Here is a 20,004-nt window from a genome sequence, read left to right as displayed (position 1 = left end):
AACCAGCCCCAAAGGCTGTGAATCTCACCAAAGATTAACAACAACAACAAGAACAACAACAACAACACAGCCCTAGTAGATGGTTTGACATCCCAGGGCATCAGACAAGTGTTGTAAGAGTTAGTTGTGTAGCAGAGTGATGGCAGGGGGACAAAACCTGTCCTTGGGTCCAGTTCTTTTGGTGTGCAATGCCCCATTATAATGTTGTCCTGTGTGGAAAAGCTGAAACACTTTAGGTCCGGGATATGTGAGATATTAATTCCAGCTCGGGAGGGCTCGGCAAACATGGTGATTGGAGGATTCTTCTGAAAGCCCTTTGAGATTTTGATACACCACCCATGATCATTAGATGAGAGGAGGGATTCAGCCGGTTCTGACCAGTTTTGGAGAACAGGGAGAGGAAATGTTGAGTAGTTTGGAGTAGTTTGCAAATACCACCTCTGGCTGGCCACGCCCTCCCATCTATTCTCTGCCTTCTGAGTCCCAGCTGATCAGGAGGGAATGGGGATTTTACAGTATCCTTCCCCTGGAGTAGGGAGAGAATGGGGATTTTGCAGTATCCTTCCTCTGGAGTGGGGAGGGAAGGGAGATTTTACAGTATCCTTCCCCTTGAATAGGGAGGGAAGGGATATTTTACAGTATCTTTCCCTTGAATGGGGAGGGAAGGGAGATTTTACAGTATCCTTCCCCTGGAGTAGGGAGGGAAGGGAGATTTTACAGTATCCTTCCCCCTGGAGTAGGGAGAGAATGGGGATTTTACAGTATCCTTCCCCCTGGAGTAGGGAGAGAATGGGGATTTTACAGTATCCTTCCCCTGGAGTAGGGAGGGAAGGGAGATTTTACAGTATCCTTCCCCCTGGAGTAGGGAGAGAATGGGGATTTTACAGTATCCTTCCCCCGGAGTGGGAAGGGAAGGGAGATTTTACAGTATCCTTCCCCTGGAGTAGGGAGGGAAGGGAGATTTTGTAGTATCCTTCCCCGGAGTGGGAAGGGAAGGGAGATTTTACAGTATCCTTCCCCTGGAGTAGGGAGGGAAGGGAGATTTTGTAGTATCCTTCCCCCAGAGTAGGGAGGGGAGATTTTGCAGTAATCTTCCCCTGGAGTAGGGAGGGAAGGGAGATTTTACAGTATCCTTCCCCTGGAGTAGGGAGAGAATGGGGATTTTATAGTATCCTTCCCCTGGAGTGGGGAGGGAAGGGAGATTTTACAGTATCCTTCCCCTGGAGTGGGGAGGGAAGGGAGATTTTACAGTATCCTTCCCCTGGAGTGGGGAGTGAATGGGGATTTTACAGTATCCTTCCCCTGGAGTGGGGAGTGAATGGGGATTTATAGTATCCTTCCCCTGGAGTAGGGAGGGAAGGGAGATTTTACAGTATCCTTCCCCTGGAGTGGGGAGGGAAGGGAGATTTTACAGTATCCTTCCCCTGGAGTGGGGAGGGAAGGGAGATTTTACAGTATCCTTCACCTGGAGTAGGGAGAGAATGGGGATTTTACAGTATCCTTCCCCCGGAGTGGGGAGGGAAGGGAGATTTTACAGTATCCTTCCCCTGGAGTAGGGAGGGAAGGGAGATTTTACAGTATCCTTCCCCTGGAGTGGCGAGGGAATGGAGATTTTACAGTATCCTTCCCCTGGAGTAGGGAGGAAGGGAGATTTTGCAGTATCCTTCCCCTGGAGTGGGAAGGGAAGGGAGATTTTACAGTATCCTTCCCCTTGAATGGGGGAGGGAAGGGAGATTTTGCAGTATCCTTCCCCTGGAGTGGGGAGGAAAGGGAGATTTTACAGTATCTTTCCCCTTGAATGGGGAGGGAAGGGAGATTTTACAGTATCTTTTCCCTTGAATGGGGAGGGAAGGGAGATTTTACAGTATCCTTCCCTTGCCACACCCATCAAGCCAAGCCAAGCCAAGCCAAGCCAAGCCCATAGAACCGGTTGTAAAAGAATATTGAATCCCAGCATTAGAATCAAGGGATGAAGGAACCACTAGAATCAAGGTTGGGCAATTTGAAAACCCCGTGGACTTCAACTCCTAGAATTCCCCAGCCAGCTGGCTCAAACCAGGAAACCCACCACCCAGGCTAAGGACGATGCTCTCTGGAAGTGTGTGTGTGTGTGTGTGTGTTTGTGAGTTCACACCCGACCCCACACGCCTGGAGACCCTTCCAAAGGACCCCCGGCGGTGGAATAAACCAGTGTTTCCCAACCTTGGCAACTTGAAGATGTCCGGACTTCAACTCCCAGAATTCCCCAGCCAGCATTCGCTGGCTGGGGAATTCTGAGAGTTGAAGTCCGGACATCTTCAAGTTGCCAAGGTTGGGAAACACTGCAATAAACAACGTGCATGAATTCTGACCACAGTCCCTACCCCATTTCTCCTCCCACCCCATCCCACCCCTTTGCCTCGAATGGGTGCCTGTTGCTTTAAATGAGCAGAAGACTTCATCTTTCAGGTGGAGTCTGGTCTTGCTTGGGTTATAAATTTGCAGGGAGGAGAGCTAGCAGCTGCTTTACTGGAATCCCGACACAGGCATCATGGTAAGCCCAAAGTCTGGGGGCCTGGGGTGGTCTTTTTTTGGGGGGGGGAGGCACTGCTAAAATCAGGAGTAAAGGGCAGAAGAAGCATCCTTTGTAAACTTTTTATAAAGTTTGTTTTTTGGAGGGGAATCAGGTTTCCTTCGGGACGATCTGCTCCTTATAAGGCGAAAATGTAAGCTCCAGGAAAAAAAGGGGGGGGCTGTTTTGCTTGAGGAAGGGGGTCTCTCTCTCTCTCTTTGGCTGCCTCCCCCTATCATTTCTCAGTGCAGAAGTGGGGCAAAGTTTTGTGTGTTCAGCGTGGGACACTTCCCCCCCCTCTCCCACCCAGTGGCTCTCTTCGGAGGCTTGGAAAAAGTACAGCAAATCCCATATTTATTCGTTTATTTTCTGCTTCTTCCTCTGTAACATTTCGCCCCCGCCACTACGTCGCTGTACTTTAGCACCCCAAAAAATAAAATAAAATAAAATAAATTCCCTTTTCTCTCCGTCTCTCGATAAGAGGAAACTGCCATATTGCCTTTGTTTGCTGTAATCCCAAGGGTTGATAAAAACTCAAAACCAAAAGGGAAAAAAAAATGTGTTTTTCTTTTTTGCAAAAATCTTTTATCGGCGGCCGTCCCAAGCTGGGAAACTTTTTAAAACTTGAAATTCGAAACTTGCCAGCCAAAGCTCCAGGGAGATTATACTGATTGCAATTGCCTATTCATCAACTTTTTTGGGGGGTGGGTGGGTAGGACTGCAAAATTATTATTTTTTTCTCCCCTTCCAAGGTTAGCCAGAAAACCTCCCTTTGGATCCAAGAAACTAGCTGTCAATTTATTCTCGAGCTGGCCAGGAAAGTTGGCGTAGTTGGCGATAGAATAAATGGGTGTCTTCCTTATCTTCCCAAGCAAAACTAGATTTAATTGGATGTGTCTAGTGGAATGACGAGAAGGACAAGGGGGTGACATGATAGCAGTTTTCCAGTATTTGAAAGGCTGCCACAAAAAAGGGGTGTCGGAGGGGGGGGGGTTAACCTATTCTCCAAAGCACCTGAACTCAGGAGAAGCAACGGGTGGAAACTAATCAAGGAGAGATGCAACCTAGAGCTAAGGAGGAATTTCCTGACAGGGAGAACAATTAACCGGTGGAACAGCTTACCACCAGAAGTTATGGTTGCTTCATCATCACTGGAGGCATTCAAGAAGAGTTTAGACAGCCGTTTGTATGAAGTGGTGTAGGGTTTCCTGCCTGAGCAGGGGGCTGGACTAGAAGACCTCCAATGTCCCTTCCAATTCTCTATTCTATGGATGGATGGATGGATGGATGGATGGATGGATGGATGGATGGATGGAAGAAAGAAGGAAGGAAGGAAGGAAGGAAGGAAGGAAGGAAGGAAGGAAGGAAGGAAGGAAGGAAGGAAGGAAGGAAGGGGGAATCAAACTATCCTCCAAGGCACCTGAGGGTAGAACGAGAAGCAATGGGTGGAAACTAATCAAGGAGAGAAGCAACTTAGAACTGAGGAGGAATTTCCTGAAAGTGAGAACAATTAACCAGTGGAACTATCTGCCTCCAGAAGTTGTGAATGCCCCAACCCTAGAAGTCTTTAAGAAGATGTTGGAGAGCCATTTATCTGAAACACAGCTAGAAGACCTCCGAGATCCCTTCCAATTCTCCGATTTTCTTAACGGTGAGGACAATTCACCAGTGGAACTCCTTGCCTCCAGGAGTTGTGAGTGCTCCATCAGCTGGAGGCTTTTAAGAAGAAGAGACTGGATAGCCATTCGCTTGGAAATTGTAGGGTCTCCTGCTTGAACAGGGGGTTGGACTAGAAGACCTCCAAGGCCCCTTCCAACACTCTGGTTATTCTCTGAAACGGGATCTTTAGGAGGGCGGAGAAAGGATTCCAGTCCTCTTTTAGCAAAATTTAAGATATCTTGTCTATACCAGCCGAAACCTCTTTTGCAAGTTTTGAGGTTTGGGGAAGGCGTGCGCGAATGAGGCACCCGCCGGGAGCTGCCCCTTTGCCCGTCGGAGGAAGAAATAACACAAATACCAGCAGTTGTTTTGTGCAGGACAGCTGGTGCCACTTGGCACACTTGTTTAGCGAGCGTGCGAGGGAGCACATATGGCCCCGGCCGGGGGCGACTCCGGGCAAATTTGGCCAAGAAAGTCTACCCTAAATGGGGAGGCCAGGAGACAAAAGCAAAATAATAAAAAAATAAGAATTAGGCCCTCTTTGGAAACGGTGGTTTTTCAGCTGCGGGCAGGGGACGGCGCTAAGCGGGAACCGCAGTTCTCCCTGGATGAATTCGGTCGTATAGTGAAGCTTCCGGTTTGTTTTTCACGTGGCTCAAGGTAGAGTCCTCACCTTACAACCGCAACTGAGCCGCAATGTTTCCGTTGCAAAGGGAGAGCTTGGTTCAGAGGGGTTTGCACCACGGTGTGCCTTTTCTTGCCACCGTCGTTAAGGGAATCCAGCTTCCCCGTTGATTTTGCTGGCCAAGTGGTCGCCCAAAGGAGGGAATCGTCCCATGGTCCCGGGACCGCTCCAACCGTCCTAAATACGAGTCACAGTTACCAAGCGCCCGAGTTTCGATCACGTCACCGTAGGGACGCTGCAGTGGCCATTAAGTGTGAAAAAACGCTTATCAGTTGCTTTTTTGTGGCAACTTTAAACGGTCACTAAACGAATTGTCGTAAGTCGAGGACTACCTGTAAGTCCTCAGTGTACAAGCAGGACTCAGACCGGAAGAATTTCCCTTGATAAACCAAGTTGGTTGTTAAGTGAGACTGGTTTTGGTGTGTGACCTCTTTGGCCACGATGGTTAAGCCGATCACTGCAGCGAAGTGAATTGTCTAGTTGTTAAGTGAATCGCGTGGTCATTAAGCGAAGGCGGTTTCCCCCGTTGACTTTGCTCGTCGAAAGCCGGCTGGGAAGTTTGCAAAGGGTGATCACGTGACTATGAAGATGCGGCGATGGTCGTTAAGTGGGAAAAATGGTCATAATTCCCTTTTCGAGGGCGTTGTGACTTTGGTCGTTAAACGAACGGTCGCAGGTTGAAGCCTACCTGCACGGGGAGGTACAGACGGTCCTCGACTTACAACAGTTCATTCAGTGACCGTTCGAAGTTACGACAGCACTGAAAAGAGGGACTTCTGACCGGTTTTCCCACTTAACGACCCCTGCAATATCTCCATAATCATGCAATTTATGCATTGGGATCCTTGACAACTGCTTCGCATTTATGACGGTCGCAGTGTCCCAGGATTACGTGATCAAAGTTCAAACGCTAACAACGGGCTCGTATTTATGACGGTGGCAGCATCCGGGTGGGGGGGGGTCATGTGGTCCCATTTTACGACCTTCCGACGAGCAGAGTCAATGTGGAAGCCGGATTCACTGAACGACCGTGTCACTAACTTGACAAGTTCCGCGATCCACTTAACAACGGTGGCAAGGAAGGTCGTAAAATGGGGCAAAACTCACTTAGCGACCAATGTTTTTGGGCTCATTTGTGGTCGTAAGTCGAGGACTACCTCTAGAGCTAATTAATTGACGCCTTTGAGTAACAGGCAGTTGGAGTTTCTGTAACTGGTGCTTTTCTCACGCTTGGCAACATGAAGATGGGTGAACTTCAACTCAATACTAGCTGGGGAATTCTGGGAGTTGAAGTCCTGAGGTCTTAAAGTTACCCAGTTTGGCTCCCTGGGGAATTCTGGGAATTGAACTCATCTCTTAAGTTATGAAGTTTAGCTGGCCAGGGAATTCTGGGAATTGAAATCCTCATCTCTTAAAAGTTACGAAGTTTGGCTGGCTGGGGAATTCTGGGAGTTGAAGTCCTCATGTCTTAAAGTTACCCAGTTTGGCTCCCTGGGGAATTCTGGGAGTTGAAGTCTTCATCTCTTAAAAGTTACCAAGTTTGGCTGGCTGGGGAATTCTGGGAGTTGAAGTCTTCATGTCTTAAAGTTACCCAGTTTGGATCCCTGGGGAATTCTGGGAGTTGAAGTCTTCATGTCTTAAAGTTACCCAGTTTGGATCCCTGGGGAATTCTGGGAGTTGAAGTCTTCATGTCTTAAAGTTACCAAGTTTGGCTGGCTGAGGAATTCTGGGAATTGAAATCCTCATCTCTTAAAAGTTACCAAGTTTGGCTGGCTGGGGAATTCTGGGAGTTGAAGTCCTCGTGTTTTAAAAGTGGCCACATTTGGAGTCCCCTGGCCTTATAACTGGGGTATCAAAGGCTCAAATTATCTTGAGTTCTGAGTTCAAGGAAGTACTTTGAACAGCCATATTTCCTTAGTCTAACTTTCCTTAAAAATGGTTAATGCTCAGAAAAATGAGATGTTTCTCAATATCCATCAGCCTACGCCCATGGCAAATTAATACAGATAGTCCTCAACTTATGACACAGATGTACAGACAGGTAGTTTCAACTTACAGCCATACAGCGAAGTTACACTGGCACTGAAAAAGGTGACTTATGACCATTTTTCACACTTACGACCTTTGCAGAATCCGCCTGGGTCACCTGATTTACATTCAGACCCTTGGACGCTGACTCATATTTATGACGGTCGCAGTGTCCCGGGGGGACACGCGATCCCCTTTTGCGACCAGCGAAGTCAACGGGGAAGCCATCAATTCCCTTAACAACTGTGTGATGATCCGCTTAACAACTGTGGCAAAAAATGTCGTAAAAAGGGGGGAGAAAACTCACTTAACAACGGTCTTGCTTAGCACGTGGCTCCATCGTGGTCGTAAGTTGAGGACTACTTGTGCTCACGCGATTCACCGACGGACTGCAGCGAGAGCTTGCAAAATTGGCTGTGACCCACATAACAACCAACTCGTTTAGCGACAGAAGTCCAAGCCTCCACCGTGGTCTTAAGTGGAGGATTTGACCCATTGAGGGTTGTTCTTTGAACCCCAAATACTCCCTTCGCTGCGATGCCGAGTCCTTTCGACACACAAAAGCGAGAATTATTGCTAAGAAAATCTGGGCTTTAAAGTTGAGGAGTCACCCTGGAACTCCCGCAGGGTAAAACATTCTTTTCCCAAATCTATTCTGGCAAACTCCCAAACGGATTAAATAATTCACAGATGTTCTGCGTGCAAACACACCCATGTCCCCCCCCTCTCCCTCTTTCCAGGGTGAGCAAATGGCAGAAAATACATTACGGAGCGAAAAAAATGGGAAGGTAGAGAAGCTGAAAGGGGGAAGAATCGAAGCCAAGCGTCGAGGCTGTAGATTTTTTCTAGATTTGCAAAACCGTCTTTTTTTTTTAATCTACGTTTATATTTTTATATTTATATTTTTTCCATTTTTTAAAAAATTCTCTTACATACCATTTTAAGTGTACGTTCACGTAATTGTTATTCTTCTTTACATTTGTCATTCTTATACATTTGTTATTCCATTTAATAGGTTATAATATACAGTTTGTGTTGCTTTATTTACCATCCCTTCTGCCTGTTTTGACACCACCTTCTTTTCTCTTTCTTTTCTCCTTCCCTCCCTTCTCTACTTCCTTCCTTCCTTCCTCCTCTCCTTCCCCTTCCTTCTTCCCTTACCTCTCCCTTACTCCTACTCTTCCTCTTCCCCTTCCTACCCTCTCTCCTTCTCTCTCTCCCTTTCATCCTCCTCTCCTTCCCCTTCCTTCTTCCCTTATCTCTCCCTTACTCTTCCCCTTCCCCCCTCTCTCCTTCTCTTTCTTTCCATTCCACCCTCCTCTCCTTCCCCTTCCTTCCTCCCTTACTCCTACTCTTCCTCTTCCCCTTCCTACCCTCTCTCCTTCTCTCTCTCCCTTCCACCCTCCTCTCCTTACCTCTTCCTTCCTTCCCTCCTCTTCCTCTCGTTCCCTCCTCCCCTCTCCCTTTCTTTTTCTGTTGTAATCGGTGTCTCTTTCAAATCCCACTTTATGTTTTCTTGGGATGGTATTTCTGCCAACCCAAATTTAATTTTATAATATTTATAGTTCAACTGCTTGTTTTTAAGATTCGGAACGGATTTGAAAGTGGGTTTCAAAATGACAGCTCGGAAGAATGAGGTGGGAAAAAGATGTTATATAAGAAATCAGCTGATGCCTTCCTAAGTAAAAGGGATATACAGGAAGTCCTCAACTTACAACAGTTCACTTAGTGACCGTCTAAAGCTACAACAGCGCTGAAAAACGAGACTTAGGACTGCTTTTCATAGTTACAGCCTTTCCCACATCCCTGTGTTCATGTCATCAAAATCCGGACAACTGGTTCATACTTATGACCACTGCACTGAACAAATGTCTCACTTAACGACAGACACGTTGGGCTCCGTTGTGGTTGCAAGTCGAGGGCTGCAGATCGTCCCCCCACTTACGATCACAATTGAGCCCGGCGTTTCTGTTCTTAAGCGAGACATTTCTTAAGTGAGCTTTGCCCCATTTTTACGGCTTTGCTTCCCGCCGTTGCTAAGTGAATCACAGCAATTATTAAGTTAGTAAGATGGTTGTTAAGTGAATCTGGCTCCCCCATTGACTTTGCTTGTCAGAAGGTCGCAAAAGGGGATCACGCGACCCCGGGACACTGCAACCGTCATAAATATGAGTCAGTTGCCGTGGCCAATCCTCTGAATTTTGATCACATGACCCTGGGGAGACTGCAACCATTGTTACAGGGAAAAACAATCATGTCATATTTTTCAGTACCGTTATAACTCTGAATGGTCACTAAATGAACGGTTATAAGTTGAGGACAACCTATATTGGCTCACTCAACTACCACAATTTCATTTCACATCTGCCCGTGTTTGCTTTATTTTTCGTTCGCTTAACAACGGCCCTCCAAAAATGTAAGTTATGTCAGTCATGGGGGTGCTTCGACTTACAACGGTCATGCTGTAATTCCAGAAGAAATTCCAGGCTCCTTTATGGTTGCGAGTCAAGGACTTTCTATTCAGTAAACTAGGTCTCCCCAATCTACACGAGGTAAAAAAACTGAAGTCATCATCATCTTCTTTTAACGACCCCATAATCCCTTGTCGGGTGGCATCTGGGCAACTGAATGGAGTTGGGTTTTTACTGGCCGGATGCCATCCTGTTGCCAATGAGGAGTTTTGTTCGGCAGAAATATTCTCATTGTGCCCAGAGAGAAAGAGAGATCTGCCTCTATCTAGGATCGAACTCACAACCTCCTGATCTTGAGGCCAGAGCTCCACCTCTAGGAGGAGCACCGCACCACTCCGAGGTTAAAAAACAACAACAACACACACACACACACACAAAACTGAAATGCAGATGATGAAAATGTAGCCGGATGTTGCTGACTCTCCACAGTGAAGTCTTCTCTGCTCTTTTCCAGAGGGAATGTCTCTCCATCCACATCGGCCAGGCGGGAGTTCAAATGGGGAATGCCTGCTGGGAGCTGTACTGCCTGGAACATGGGATTCAGGCGGATGGCACCATCCTCGACAACCAAGCCCTTCCGAAGGCTGTGCCCGAGGCCGAGCAAGTGGATTCCTCTTTCGAGACCTTCTTTTGCGAGACGGCCTCCGGGAAGCACGTGCCTCGGGCGGTGTTCGTGGATCTGGAGCCCACCGTCATTGGTAAGAGACGCGACCAAAATCTCTTGGAAGAAGAAGAAGAAGAGCATCGATTGAGGTTCTTCAACAAGGGTTAGGACAGGGGTGGGCAACCTGTGTGGCTCCGGAGCCGCATGTGGCTCTTTCATCCCTCTGCTGCGGCTCCCTGTCACCGGTCGGCTCCACAATCGATAGGGCTTTCGGTTTGGACAGGTAGAGGAAAAAGGGTACCGCTCTATGAGGAGACTCTATGGTGGGGGAACTGTACTTCCCCCGGAGGCACCCCTAGAATGCTTCCGATATATTCTCGCACCCCTTAAAAAAATAAATAATTATATGTATCTAATTATACACATACACTATCATTTTGAAACTTCTAAACCAGAGGTTGGCAACTTGTGGCTCCGGAGCCGCATGTGGCTCTTTTATCCCCCTGCTGTGGCTCCCTGTCGCCGATCGGCTCCACAGTTGATAGGGCTTTTAGTTAGGACAGGAAGAGGAAAAAGGAAGCCACACTAGGAGGAGACTCTATGGTGGGGAAACTGGACTTCCGGTAGGCTCCAGAATTGGGCTTCCGGTTAGAACCTTCGTGGCTCTTTGAGTGTTTAAAGGTTGCCGACGCCGGAGGTAGAACTTAGGATGCTAGGACCTTGGAGAGTTTGCAGAATTTCAGAAGTTGTGGCTGCTCCATCCCTGGAAGTTTTGATTGCCCGGCCATTTGCCTGAAATGTGGGAGAGTCTCCTGCTTGAGCAGGGGGTTGGACTAGAAGACCTCCAAGGTCCCTTCCAAGTCTGTGTTTCTGTTAGTTCAACCCCTACTCAAGGCGGGAACCTGATATCATCTCAGTCAAATGGTTGTCCAGTCTCCTCTTAAAAACCTCCACTGTTGGAGCATCCACAACTTCTGGTAGCCAGCTGTTCCACTGGTTAATTGTTCCCACTGTCAGGAAATTCCTCCTTAGTTCTAAGTTGCTTCTCTCCTTGATTAGTTTCCACCCATTGCTTCTTGTTCTGCCCTCCGGTGCCCTGGAGAATAGCTTGACTCTCTCTTCTTTCTTTCTTCCTTCCTTCCTTCCTTCCTTCCTTCCTTCCTTCCTTCCTTCCTTCCTTCCTTCCTTCCTTCCTTCCTTCCATGGAATAGAGAATTGGAAGGGACCTCGGAGGTCTTCTAGTCCAACCCCCGGCTTAGGCAGGAAACCCTACGCCATTTCAGACAGATGGCTATTCAACATCTTCTTAAAGACTTCCAGTGTTGGAACATTCAAAACTTCTGGAGGCAACTTGTTCCACTGGTTAATTGTTCTCACTGTCAGGAAATTTCTCCTCAGTTCTAAGTTGCTTCTCTCCTTGATTAGTTTCCACCCATTGCTTCTTCTTCTACCCTCAGGTGCTTTGGAGAATAGTTTGACTCCCGCATCCTTCCTTCTTTCTTTCTTTCTTTCTTTTTCTTTCTTTCTCTTTCTTTTTCTTTCCTTCCTTCCTTCCATCCATCCATCCATCCATCCATCCATCCATAGAATAGAGAATTGGAAGGGACCTTGGAGGTCCTCTAGTCCAACCCCCTGCCTAGGCAGGAAACCCTACACCGTTAAATTGTTCCACTGATTAATTGTTCTCACTGTCAGGAAATTTCTCCTCAGTTCTAAGTTGCTTCTCTCCTTGATTAGTTTCCACCCATTGCTTCTTGTTCTACACCCAGGTGCCTTGGGGAATGCCTCCCTCCCTTGCTCCTTCCTTCCTTCCTTCCTTCCTTCCTTCCTTCCTTCCATCCATCCATCCATCCATCCATAGAATAAAATAGAATACAATAGCAGAGTTGGAAGGGACCTTGGAGGTCTTCTAGTCCAACTCCCTACCTAGGCAGTAAACCCCACACGACTTCAGACAAATGGCTCTCCAACATCTTCTTAAAGACTTCCAGTATTGGGACATTCACAACTTCTGGAGGCAACTTCTGTTCCACTGGTTAATTGTTCTGACTGTCAGGAAATTTCTCCTCAGTTCTAAGTTGCTTCTCTCCTTGATTAGTTTCCACCCATTGCTTCTTGTTCTGCTCTCAGGTGCCTTGGAGAATAGCTTGACTCCCTCTTCTTTGTGGCAACCCCTGAGATATCGGAAGATTGCTATCATGTCTCCCCTGGTCCTCTTTTTCATTAGTCTAGAGCAGTGTTTTCAACCTTAGCAACTTGAAGATGTCCGGACTTCAACTCCCAGAATTCCCCAGCCAGCATTCGCTGGCTGGGGAATTCTGGGAGTTGAAGTCCGGACATCTTCAAGTTGCCAAGGTTGAGAAACACTGGTCTAGAGATACCTTATGCGTAGCCTATGTTAGGTAGCCAGGTTTGAATGCCATCAATCACTTCTCCTGCCCACCTTCGTTTCCTTCCTCACCCCGTGAGGTCTCCTTTCCCTTCCCTTTGGCTTCTATCAAAATGATTGTGCCGTTTTTTTTCGTGACAAAAGATGGAAGTGGTTTTTTTAACCTTGTTTGGACTTCCCGGCTGAAGTCGACAATTGTGTGGTTTCCTGTTGGCGCCTATCACACTCTCAAAGGAGTCCGGTCTCTGTAGCTGTAGGGATGAGGGAAGCTTAGCATCCAGCCCACATCTCTGCAGAATGGAAGGAAATGCGGAAACGGTGTGTGTGTGTGTGTGTTATATTTGCACTTTGGTGCATCTTTTTTTTTAAACCAGAAGCTTAATTTTTGTTAAAAAAAAAAATAAGAAAAAGATACCCCATGGCTGGTTTTCTACCCCTGAATTGCAGCTAATGTTTCTTGCACCCCAAAACTGCTGAAATCTGTTTATCCGTGGCTGTGTTTGAAAAGCTTTTCAGCAAGAGCTCCCTTGTTTTTCGTGAAATGTGTATTTATTTCTCGAATGAAATGCACGCGTTTTAAATTGAGTAACATTTATTAAATGCCATGCTATTTATTTATTAAATAGCTGGTCTTCGCAATGAAAAAGGGAGAGACCTTGATGGATCACTGAATATTGGGGGAAATCGAGCCACCTCCAATATTGATCCGCAGGAAGCCAATGATCCATCGGCAGAAAGTTTCCAGAAAAATCTGAACTGCGGCACTAATCCCTGAGCCTTAAATAGCAATAGCAATATAGCAATAGCAGTAGACTTATATACCGCTTCATAGGCCTTTCAGGCCTCTCTAAGCGGTTTACAGAGAGTCAGCATATTGCCCCCAACAATCTGGGTCCTCATTTTACCCACCTCGGAAGGATGGAAGGCTGAGTCAACCCTGAGCCGGTGAGATTTGAACCGCTGACCTGCTGATCTAGCAGTAGCCTGCAGTGCTGCATTTAACCACTGCGCCACCTTGGCTTAAAAAAGGGGGGATAACTGGTTAGAAAATGGCATTTTTACGTCCTCAAAAGGATGGCCACAAATCTGATGTGAAGACAACAAATGTTGCAGAAGGTTGGAAAAAAAACCCCAATCTACAATACCGATAAGAATATATTTGTAGTTTAGGAATTGAATGGTGGCATCCTCAGCGTTCTCGGAGCTTCGTTGATTCTTGCAGACGTTTCGCGACCCAACTAGGTAACGTCATCAGTTCTGGAAGGGAGTGGGGTTTGCGGAGAGCAGGAGGGGGATAAGGGGAGGAGACGCAAGGAGAACTGTGGGGTCCTATGTGCTCTCTGAGCTGGATTGTTTTCTTGCAGATGTTTCATGAACTGTCTAGGTAACATCAATGCGTAGAAGCTAAGGAAGGCGGCTTCTAGCACTGATGATGTTACCTAGTCAGGTCATGAAACGCCTGCATGGAAACAACCCAACTCAGAGCATCAAGGACCCCACAGTCCTTCTCCTCTCCACAAACCTCACTCCCTTCGAGCACTGATGATGTTATCTAGTGGGGTCATGAAACGTCCTCAAAGAAAACCGTCAAGCTCAGAGAGCACCGAGGACTCCTCCTCCTCCTTCTTTTTCTCCTTCTCCTCTTCCTTCTTTTTCTCCTCCTTCACCTCCTCCTTTTTCCCCTCCCCCTCATTTTCTTTTCCTCTTCCCCCTCTTTTTCTCCTTCTCTTCCTTCTTTCCCCTCCTCTTCTTCTCCTCCTTCTCCTTTTTCTCCACCTCCTCTTCTTTTCTCCTCTCCCCCTCCTCTTCTCCTCCTCTTCCCCCTTTTTCTCCTTCTCTTCCCCTTCTTTCCCCTCCTCTTCTTCTCCTCCTTTTTCTCCACCTCCTCCTCTTCTTCTTTTTCTCCTCCCCTTCTTCTCCTCCTCCTCCTTTTTCCCCTCTCCCTCCTCTCCTCCTCCTCTTCCCCCTCTTTTTCTCCTTCTCTTCCCCTTCTTCCCCATCCTCCTCTTCTTCTCCTCCTTCTTTTTCTCCACCTCCTCCTCTTCTTCTTTTTCTCCTCCCCTTCTTCTCCTCCTTCCTTTTTCTCCTCCTCCTCCTTTTTCCCCTCTCCCTCCTCTTCTCCTCCTCTTCCCCCTCTTTTTCTCCTTCTCTTCCCCTTCTTTCCCCTCCTCCTCTTCTTCTCCTCCTTCTCCACCTCCTCCTCCTCTTCTTCTTTTTTCTCCTCCCCTTCTCCTCCTCCTCCTTCCTTTTCTCCTCCTCCTCCTTTTCCCCTCTCCCTCCTCTCCTCCTCCTCTTCCCCCTTTTTCTCCTTCTTTCCCTTCTTCCCCATCCTCTTCTTCTCCTCCTCCATTTTTTCCTCTTCTCCTCCTCCTTCTCCTTTTTCTCCTCCTCCTGCTCCTCCTCTTCTCCTTCTCCTTTTACTCCTCCTCCTCCTCTTCCCCCTCCTCCTCCTCCCCCCTCTCCTCCTCCTCCTCCTCCTCTTCCTCATGATATCATCATGAAACTAGCAAAGTTCAGACAACACTCCTCCTCCCAAACTCCTCCCCCTCTCCACACACCCACTCCCTTTTAGCGCTGATGAAATTACCAAGCCGGGTCACGAAATGTCTGCAAGGAAACCCCCCAAGTTCCGAGAGCACGAAGGACCCCCACCGTTCTACCCTAGAGGCCTTCTCCTTTCCCCTCCCTTCTTTTCGCCTTTCCCTGCGGCTGTCCGACTGTGGCCCTTTCCAAAACGGGACTTTTGAGTGGATGAGGCCCGTCCGCTAATTCTCCTTCTCTCTCCCCCCCCCCCCCCCCGCACCTTGGCAGATGAGATCCGGACCGGGACCTACCACTCCCTGTTCCACCCGGAGCAGCTCATCAGCGGCAAAGAAGACGCTGCCAACAATTACGCCCGAGGCCACTACACCATCGGCAAAGAAATCATCGACACCGTCCTGGGCAGGATTCGCAAAATGGCAAGTCCCCGTCTCGTTTCCCCACCCACCCACCCCTTAACGACTGCAATTGGAAGCTTTCGGAGGGTGAAAATCCCAAAATTCAAGTTGCATAAGTCTTCGCTGGCAGGGCGGAACGTGGACTTCAACTCCCAGAATTCCCCCACCCCTCCTCCCGAGCCAGTTAAGAGCAGGGATTCCCCCAATCTTGAGACCAGTGGCGGGTTTCAATTTTTTTTAGAACCTCTTCTGTAGGTGTGGCCTGCTTTGTGGAGTGGCTTGCCAGCCATGTGATCAGATGGGAGTGGCTTGGCAGTTATGTGAGTGGGTGGGCATGGCCAACGTGGTGAAACTCACTTAACAACGCTCTTGCTTAGCAGCCAAAATGTTGGCTCAGGAACTCTAGCATTTGAAGCACGCAAGTCTTAAAGCTGTCAAGTTACAAGACCCTTGCACCCCTAACCCTTTAAAAAAAAAACCAGGGGTGTTCAAAGTTGACAGCTTTAAGACTTGTGGACTTCAAGTCCTGGAATTCCCCCTACAGTCATCTTGGCTCAGAAACTCTGACATTTGAAGCACGCAAGTCTTAAAGCTGTCAAGTTACAAGACTCTTGCACCCCTAACCCTTTAGAGAAAAAAACCCCAGGGGTGTTCAAAGTTGACAGCTTTAAGACTTGTGGACTTCAACTCCCAGAATTCCTCCTCCAGTCATGTTGGCTCAGAAACTCTGGCATTTGAAGCATGCAAGTCTTAAAGCTGTCACGTTACAAGACTCTTGCACCCCTAACCCTTTAGAGAAAAAAACTCCAGAGGTGTTCAAACTTGACAGCTTTAAGACTTGTGGACTTCAACTCCCAGATTTCCTCCTCCAGTCATGTTGGCTCAGGAACTCTGGCATTGAAGTGTGCAAGTCTTAAAGCTATCAAGTTACAAGACCCTTGCACCCCTAATCCTTTAGGGGAAAAAAAACCCAGGGGTGTTCAAAGTTGACAGCTTTAAGACTTGTGGACTTCAACTCCCAGAATTCCTCCTCCCGCTCTTCATCTTGACGATGTGCGGACGGGCAGGGGGGGGAGGGAGCTGGAACCGGTTCTAAACGGCACTGGAGATTTGTGGAACCTCTTCTATAGAAGTGGTTAGAACTGGCAGGAACCCACCCTGCTTGAGACCCCTGCTCCACAGGGACAGAAAGGCCATAAAATGGGCCAAAAGTCTTTTAACAACGGTCTCGCTTAGCAACCAAAATTTGGAGCTCATTGCGGTCAAGCACTGCAAGTGGGCAAGCTTGGAAATATGCTCTGCTGGCCAAAACGGGCCACACGGGTAGGTGTATGTTTTTGGCTGGCAGACTCCTTCTGGAAGCTAGGGAGGCTGAAAACAGGTCACGCGAGGACCTTCTGGGGCCTCTACATGCCCCGTTTTTGGCCGTCTGGAGGCTGGGGGGTACTATGGAAAGAAAGAAGGGGAAAGTGCATCTTGAGCCAAGGACAAACGCCCACCATGACCATGCCCACCCCAGCTCACCCCGTTCTGACCGAGGCTTCCCGAGAGCCTGAAGCCAACTTCCTGGTCCCTACAAAAACCCCTTTTATTAATTGACTGTGAATTCTGCTCCTTCACATCCAGCGAAGTCTTTCAAAGGAGGATTTACGGTCACAGACCTTATCTTGCTTGGAGAGCTGCCAGGCCGATATCTGCAAAACTTGGCAAGGAGCCTCAGAGAGTCAGGAACCAATGAAGCGAACTAATTGCCTCCTGCAAACTCCACTCCCCTGTCGCTCCTCTTTTATTCCCTCTGGGAGGGGCCATTCACCGTCCAACTGAGGCCTTACTCCCAAGTCGACCCCTGTTCTTTAGCTCTTCCCTTCCTCTGGCAGATTTGCGCATGCTCCAGCTGTTCTTCTGCCCCACTGATGTCTGACTCCGAAGGCAGCTGATAACTGTCGGATGGCCCTGGCCCCTTCTCTGCCTCTGACACAGAGCCATCATCGGAGCCCTCCCCAGACTCCAGAGTCGACCCTTATTCCTTAGCTGTTCCCTTCTCCTGGCAGCTCTGCGCATGCACACACTGGGAACAGGCTCCAGCTGTTCTTCTGCCTCATTGATTTCTGACTCCGAAGGCAGGTGATAACCTGCATAGGGCCCTGGCCCCCTCTCTGTCTCCGACACAGAGCCCTCCTCAGAGCCTTCCAGGACTGGCTCATCTTCCTCCCCAACCTCCTCGGGCTACAACACCCCCCAGCCCTCCGAGGTCAAACATAACCTTGATGCGGCCCTCAATGAAATCGAGTTTGACACCCCTGGCCTAGATTTCCTTGAGATGGCGCCAATAACCCCATTTTCTCTCGTCAACGCAGGCTGACCAGTGCAGCGGCCTTCAAGGTTTCCTGGTCTTCCACAGCTTCGGCGGCGGCACCGGCTCCGGCTTCACGTCTCTCCTGATGGAACGGCTCTCGGTCGAATACAGCAAGAAGTCCAAGCTGGAATTCTCGGTGTATCCGGCCCCTCAGGTCTCCACTGCTGTGGTGGAGCCGTACAATTCCATCCTGACCACTCACACCACCCTGGAGCACTCGGACTGTTCCTTCATGGTGGACAACGAAGCCATCTACGACATTTGCACCCGAAACCTGGACATCGAACGCCCAACCTACACGAACCTCAACCGGCTGATCGGGGCAGATCGTCTCCTCCGTCACGGCTTCGCTGAGATTCAACGGGGCCCTGAATGTCGACCTGATCGAATTCCAGACCAACCTGGTGCCGTACCCCCGCATCCACTTCCCCTTGACCACCTACGCTCCCATTATCTCGGCCGAGAAAGCCTACCACGAGCAGCTCTCGGTGCCGGAGATCACCAACGCCTGCTTTGAGTTCTCCAACCAGATGGTGAAGTGCGACCCGCGGCGGGGCAAATACATGGCGTGTTGCCTCTTGTACCGGGGTGACGTGGTGCCGAAGGACGTCAACGCGGCCATCGCGGCGATCAAAACCCGGCGGTCCATCCAGTTTGTCGACTGGTGCCCGACCGGCTTCAAAGTGGGCATCAACTACCAGCCGCCCACCGTGGTGCCCGGGGGAGACCTGGCTAAGGTCCAGAGGGCCGTCTGCATGCTCAGCAACACCACGGCGATCGCGGAGGCCTGGGCCCGTCTGGACCACAAAGTTCGACCTCATGTACGCCAAGCGGGCTTTCGTCCACTGGTACGTGGGCGAGGGCATGGAGGAAGGGGAGTTCGCGGAAGCCCGAGAAGACCTGGCGGCTTTGGAGAAGGATTACGAAGAAGTTGGGCGCGATTATGCCGACGGGGAGGAAGAGGAGGCAGAGGAAGATTTCTAGAACCCCCCAAATTTGGGCTTAACCAAGAGAATTACCACCCCGCCGAAAATATCCCCTCGGTTAGCATCGGGATTCTCCCGCCGTGTTTTCGTATGTTTAAATTTACGATTTTAAATCTTCTCTTCTTCAAGGACTATAGAAACACGTTGTACTTGGCTAGAAATCACCCCCTCTGTATCCTTTTTTTAAAAAAATATTCTTCCTAGCTAGAGTTGATAAAAATAAAAAATAAAATTAACGCTCGAGTGAGGATTGGGGAATTTTCAGGATTGACAAAAGGCATTACGTACGGCTGTTGTAAATCGTTTTCTGCACTGCTTGAACAATCGTGTGAAGGGGGGAATTCCTCCGATATTATTATGAGATGCATTAATCCGCTTCTTTTGTACTTCATTAAAAAGTTGAAATAGCAATAGTGCTTGGATTGATCTGGAGCTTCACAGTGTTTTGCAGAGTCAGCCTATTGTCCTGAAAATCTGGGTCCTTGTTTGACTGACTTTGGAAAGATGGAAGGCGGAATCAACCTTGAGCCGGTCAGGATCGAACTGCTGACAATTTGCCTGCAGTACTGCCTTCTCACCACTGGTTCACCCATGACTCTTTTGGTAGGAGGAGGAGGAGGAGGAGGCCTTTTTTCCCATGTAGCAATGGGGACTTCCAGTTTCTGACAAGGTTGATGCTTTGCCCCACAGAAAGATGAAATCGTTCCCCTGCGGATCCTGTACTCATCCTATTTTCCTCTTTAACAGTTCAGGTACAACTAGTCCTTAACCACTTGAAGTCACTAAACGGAACTCCCAGAATTCCCCAGCCAGGCATGCTTTAAGATACGTGGACTTCAATTCCCAGAATTCTTTAGTCCGCAAGTGTTAAGAATTGGTGAACTTCCATTCCCAGAATTCCCCAGCTGGCATGCTTTAAGATGGGTGGACTTCAATTCCCAGAATTCCCCAGCCGACATTCTTTAAGACGGGTGGACTTCAATTCCTAGAATTCCCCAGCTAGTATGATTTAAGCCTTGTGGACTTCCACTCCCAGAATTCCCCAGCTGGCATGCTTTAAGCCTTGTGGACTTCAACTCCAGAATTCCCCAGCCGCCATGCTTTAAGACAGGTGGACTACAACTCCCAGAATACCCCAGCCAGCATGCTTTAAGATGGGTGGGACTTCAACTCCAGAATTCCTCAGCTAGCCATGCTGACTAAGGAACTCTGGGAGTTGAAGTCCATACATCAACGTTTCGAAGTTTGAGAAACACTGGTAATAAACCAAGGCCACATGCAGGGGGCGTCTATGGCTCCTCCCCAACAAGTCGCCGAATCCACGGCGCTCCTTTAG

General features: G+C 48.6%; 1 protein-coding gene across 1 annotated transcript; it reads left to right on the top strand.

Moving 5' to 3' along the window:
• The first annotated feature begins 2,465 nt into the window (after nucleotides 1-2,465).
• LOC106556095 (tubulin alpha-1 chain) lies at nucleotides 2,466-18,806 on the top strand. The gene is given in 6 exon segments (XM_087722666.1): nucleotides 2,466-2,533; nucleotides 9,849-10,092; nucleotides 15,199-15,347; nucleotides 17,684-18,001; nucleotides 18,003-18,488; nucleotides 18,490-18,806. Coding segments are annotated over 6 exon segments (1,377 nt in total). The 5' UTR covers nucleotides 2,466-2,530; the 3' UTR covers nucleotides 18,667-18,806.
• Nucleotides 18,807-20,004: the final 1,198 nt, after the last annotated feature.

This window comes from Thamnophis sirtalis, unplaced genomic scaffold, assembly GCF_051295495.1.
Source record: "Thamnophis sirtalis isolate CommonGarterSnake01/CBP01778 unplaced genomic scaffold, rThaSir2_p1.2 scaffold_9, whole genome shotgun sequence".
NCBI lineage: Eukaryota > Metazoa > Chordata > Lepidosauria > Squamata > Natricidae > Thamnophis > Thamnophis sirtalis.
Note: the sequence above shows the minus strand (reverse complement) of the source record. Positions and strands in the feature narration are given on the sequence as shown.